The following is a 4,907-nucleotide window of genomic DNA, read 5'->3' on the forward strand; positions in this document are numbered from 1 at the left end:
TGTACCTTTCACTGACCTGTAGAAGCAAGTGGTGCAGGCAGACAAGTTTCACAACAAAAATATAGAGGCTGGGAAGGTGGATGTAATAGAAGTGCTGACACAAACTTAATTAAAGCACTGCAGAAAGGATAGCTTTGTCAAAAAAATAATGTGGGAATAGAAGATTTCTCTCATCTTCTGTCAGCTACTTACAGGTGGCTACAAGACTGTTTCTATCTTCTTAACTGCAGGTCTTTTGCTACTTTTAGCTTGGTCCCTGCTTCCATTTCCCTCCTATTTGAGATGCTTTGCAAAAATATGGGCACCTCCATGAAATCTGAGGCAACCCTGTGCTGGTAACCTAAATCAATGGGAGGCTGAAGGTAATTATCCCAGGGCCTTAGAATGGGAATATCTGGGTTCATCAACTCTTTGCTCTCACATGATGCTCAACTTGGTTATCCTCCAGTCCATCCGATTGTGAAACGTGGAAGAATCAGCTTAGAAGGGAGCCTGAGTTGAAAGGCTCCATGTAAATGAAAATTTAATTAGTATGAAACCACCTCAAAGAGTACACCCTCATTTCACCTGTCCTATTTTGCCTGTACCTCAGCCTGAGAAAGCTGGCAGAATGAAGAGGACTGGCTGGGGGAATGCAGCATTCAGGCTGAGGGCCCTGCTGAGTGCAAGGCAGCATGTACTCACAGCAAGTGTGCCAGCCAGGCCTCCACACATCCTGTATCCAGTGCTGACCTTTCTTGTCATTCCTCCCTCCTTGCCAGCAAAGGCCATGTGCTTTCAGCTTCTAAAAGCTGTTCCTGCTTCTGCCCGCTGCCACAGTACGTGGTGGGGGGAGTAAACAAGAAAAGGATGTGGCTGGCAGATTTGCAGTTTGGAAGGGTACAGGAAAGAGGGATGCCTTGATTTCCCTTGCATTGCCAACAAACTGAAAAACCCCAAGGGTTTTTTTGTTTTGTTTTGGTTTTTTTTTTTTTTTGAAAGAGGGCAGGCTACGCTTGCTAAGGCTTTCCCTTCTTCTTTTAACCTGGAAAAAAGGATCAGCATGATCTTATCACTCTCTAGAACTCCCTGAAAGGAACTTGTAGCCAGGTGGGGATCAGCATCTCCTCCCAGGCAATCAATGACAGGATATTAGGACATAGTCTTAAGCTGTGCCAGGTGAAGTTCAGGTTGGACATGGGGAGGTATTTTTTCACAGCAAAGGTGATACCTGGAATGGGCTGCCAGGGAAGTGGTGGAGTCGCCATACCTGGAGGTATTTAGGAAAAGAGTGGATGTGGCACTTGGTGTGGCACTAGCCATTGTCTGGTCTGTCGTGTCTCTTCTAACCTCATTTATTCTGTGACTGTACTCACTCAGCTCTCCCAGGCCCTTAGGGAAGCTCCCAGAAGCTTCATCAGCCTCTGCAGGGTGCAGTGATTCCGCTGGGCTTGGGCTGCTCGGGACCCCAGCAGGAGTGGCTGGCAGAAGGACTGGCGGGAGCCCCGAGGGTGCTGCCCTGTCCTGTCCATCCGCACAGCACCCACACCGGCTCCCCAGCTGGGGACATGCCCTTTCCATCCGTCCGTCCGTCCGTCCGTCCGTCCGTCCGTCCGTCCGTCCATCCATCCGTCCGTCCATCCATCCATCCATCCATCCATCCATCCGTCCATCCATCCATTCCCCCCCCCCCCCGCGCCCCCCGCCGCGCCCCCCGCCGCGTTCCCACGGCCGCACCTCCCCCGCGGTGGGGGCGTGGCCTCGGCACCGGCCGGTGGCGATTGGCTCGGGCGGCGGCGGTGGCGGCCAATGGGGGCGGGCGGGCGCCGCGCGTGGCGGTGCTGTGCGGCGGGCGGCGGCGGGCGTGCTCTGCCGGGCTGCGTCCGTGCCCGCCGCCTCCGCATCCCTCCCTCCCTCCATCCCTCCATCCATCTGTCCATCCATCCATCCCTCCCTGCTTCCCTCCGTCCCTCCCTGCCTCTGCCCGCTGCCTCCTGCCCTCCCGCCAGGCGTGGGAACTCCATGGGAGAGACGGGCGCCGGGCGAGGCGCGGGACGCGCTCTGGGCGCGCTCCTGCCGCGCCCCGCCGCCCGCCGCCTCCCCGAGGGCCGCCCGCGCCCCGCCGCCCCCGGCCCCGCCGTCGGTGCCATGAAGCGGGCGCACCCCGAGTACAGCTCGTCGGACAGCGAGGAGCTGGATGAGGCCGTCGAGGTGGAGAAGGAGAGCGCGGACGAGAATGGGTGAGCTCCGGCGGGCTGCGCCGCGCCCCCCACCTCCCCTCCGCGCCGCGGAGCCCCGGCACCCCCGAACCCCCGCGGTGACCGTGTCCCGCTGCTCCCCGCAGGAACCTCAGCTCGGCCGCGGGCTCCATGTCTCCCTCCACCACCTCGCAGATCCTGGCCAGGAAGAGGCGCCGAGGGGTGAGTGCCCGCCGGCCGGCCGCGGCTCCCCGCAGCCCGGCACGGCCCCGCTGACCCCGCTCTCTGCCCTAGATCATCGAGAAGCGCCGCCGCGACCGCATCAACAACAGCCTGTCCGAGCTGAGGAGGCTGGTGCCCAGCGCCTTTGAGAAGCAGGTAGCGCCCAGCGACCCTCCGGTGCCCCCCATCCCTGCCCGGGAGGGAGCGTCACCCCTCGGAAACGGCTCTGGTGCTGCCTGAAACGTTTCGTGCCTTCCCTTCTCTCCTAGGGATCAGCCAAGCTGGAAAAAGCAGAGATTCTGCAGATGACTGTCGATCACCTGAAAATGCTGCATACAGCAGGAGGGAAAGGTAAAGTTTTGTGCGTGACAGAGTCAGCAGCCCTGCAGGGAGGCTGCTGGGAGAGCAGCGCATTCCTGAGCACTGGCAGTGCCTGCAGAAAGTGAACGGCAGCTCTCTTACGCTTCATCAGGAATGAGGGACTTTCTCTACTTCACAAGATTTGTGGCATCACTAGCACTGAAAGGTTTTGCAGTGCTAGCTCTGAGGAGAGAGTTGTTCTAGAGGAGAGTGACTGCGTCTCTCTAGCAGTGTGTCAGCACTGAGAAGTGAATCAGCTTTTGGCAGCTTGGAAAGCAGTTATTATTGGTATCTAATGCTTGTTTCTCTAATTTTCTGAAAGTTCAGAACAAAACTAGGAAAAAGTACAGGATGAAATAAGTAAAATGCTGAAAGACCGTTTTAAGAAAAAAGTACTTTGCCTGCTCAAGTCTCCCCTGATAAGTTAGGACTTGTGTTTCTAATGAATTTCAGTGTGCTGTGGTTTAACTTGCACAAGGGAGACAAACGGAAGGAACAAAAATACTTTCCTCCAGTGTCAGTGGGTAATTCCAGTTTAAAAATGGCAGTTTGTGCCTGGTCTTGGGACTTGCAGCATCACAGCACAGATATAAAAGAAAAGCTTGTTAAACAAAAAAGGAAGAAAAAAAAAAGGAGCTTGGCAGCTAGTCTATGGTTGGGAATACTAACCACATCCAAGTGAAATATGCTTATAGGGGAGGGTGGAGTGGGGAGGCTACTCATAGACAATAACTAGGAAACAACATCTTAAGACTTCATTCTCTGTTCTTTTCTCTTAGGTTATTTTGATGCTCACGCTTTGGCTATGGACTACCGGAGTCTCGGGTTTCGAGAGTGCCTGGCTGAGGTTGCTCGATACCTGAGTATCATAGAGGGTCTGGATGCCTCTGACCCCCTGCGGGTGCGGCTCGTGTCTCATCTCAACAACTACGCCTCTCAGCGGGAGGCGGCGAGCAGTGCACACGCCGGCATTGGACACATTCCTTGGGGCAGCGCCTTTGGACATCACCCTCACATACCTCACCCGTTGCTGCTGGCTCAAAACGGGCACGGTAACACCAGTACTACAGCATCTCCCACAGAACCACATCACCAGACCAGAATTGCTGCCCCACATGCTGAAACTCCCTCACTCAGAGTGCCCCCAAATGGCAGCGTCGGACCAGTGCTCCCCGTGGTCACATCTACCACCAAACTGTCTCCTCCTCTTCTCTCCTCCATGGCATCTTTGTCGGCGTTCCCCTTCTCGTTTGGCTCCTTTCATCTGCTGTCCCCCAACGTGCTGAGCCCATCGACACCAACGCAGTCAGCGGCGCTCAGCAAACCCTACAGACCCTGGGGGACTGAGATTGGCGCCTTCTGAGAAATGACTCTTGAGCAAGGGTGGGCAAGCCTAGACCTAGCTGAGCTGGGTTATGCCACCCTTACAGTTGAAGTTCTTAGTAACTGGGACAAAGGTACAGCTTCACCTTAACTGAGTTTGTCTAAAAACTGTCTCATTGGATTTTTCTTTTTGTTTTCTACATTTTTTGTATTAACAGGCTGTTTGTTTGGTTGGTTTTTTTTTGATAGTTGCTGAAGTTGTCCAAAAATAAAATTACAATAGTGGTTTGTTAACACTTGTGTTAGATCTCTGCTGAGCATTTAAGTCACTTTTGTAAACAGTTTGTTTCAAATGTTTCATTTTTCCTGAGTACATCAGACTGGCTTTTTATGAAGAGATACCACCTATTATTGTTAGCGATGACTTAGTTTTGTTACTAATTTTTCCAAGACCATTCTTCTCAGAATTTACAAGCTGTGTTTTTGTTAGTATTTTGACACTGAGATATTCTATAAAGAATTATTCTTTTTGTAAACTATATTTGAGTCGTATATTTCTGAGCAATGCGTTGACAAATCAGATGGACCTGCTTGACCAGCTTTATCTAAGAGCCCAATTCCTCTTTCTTCTGAAGCCATTTGGTATATTTGACAATCTTACTCTAGTCCCTAGTAGATATTTACGCACTTCTTAGAATCATTACACTATTTCTTCCATCAAAAGGAGCAGTATGAGTGGGGAGGGTACAAAAGTCAAATTGCATGCTGTATTGGTGGTGGGTTTGGGAATTAAAGTTGTCACCTGCAGTAATCTCCCAGCCAGAG

General features: G+C 52.7%; 1 protein-coding gene across 1 annotated transcript; it reads left to right on the top strand.

The window, feature by feature from the left end:
- Positions 1 to 2,104: 2,104 nt before the first annotated feature.
- On the top strand, positions 2,105 to 4,623 carry HEY1 (hes related family bHLH transcription factor with YRPW motif 1). Its single transcript, XM_054277584.1, has 5 exons — positions 2,105 to 2,219; positions 2,324 to 2,399; positions 2,472 to 2,555; positions 2,669 to 2,750; positions 3,539 to 4,623. The coding sequence occupies exons 1-5, from the start codon at positions 2,128 to 2,130 to the stop codon at positions 4,120 to 4,122; spliced, it is 918 nt and encodes a 305-aa protein (XP_054133559.1). The 5' UTR covers positions 2,105 to 2,127; the 3' UTR covers positions 4,123 to 4,623.
- Positions 4,624 to 4,907: the final 284 nt, after the last annotated feature.

Source organism: Melozone crissalis, unplaced genomic scaffold (assembly GCF_028551555.1).
Source record: "Melozone crissalis strain CALT ecotype California unplaced genomic scaffold, PUWL_Pcris_2 ptg000002l_1, whole genome shotgun sequence".
Taxonomy (NCBI): Eukaryota; Metazoa; Chordata; class Aves; order Passeriformes; family Passerellidae; genus Melozone; species Melozone crissalis.

Bases quoted from the DNA above. Each gene is read 5' to 3' on its own strand.
- HEY1 (XM_054277584.1), top strand. From the start codon at position 2,128: ATGAAGCGGGCGCACCCCGAGTACAGCTCGTCGGACAGCGAGGAGCTG. The intron at 2,220-2,323 runs GTGAGCTCCGGC...TGCTCCCCGCAG, and splicing joins GAGAGCGCGGACGAGAATGG to GAACCTCAGCTCGGCCGCGG. The intron at 2,400-2,471 runs GTGAGTGCCCGC...TCTCTGCCCTAG, and splicing joins CCAGGAAGAGGCGCCGAGGG to ATCATCGAGAAGCGCCGCCG.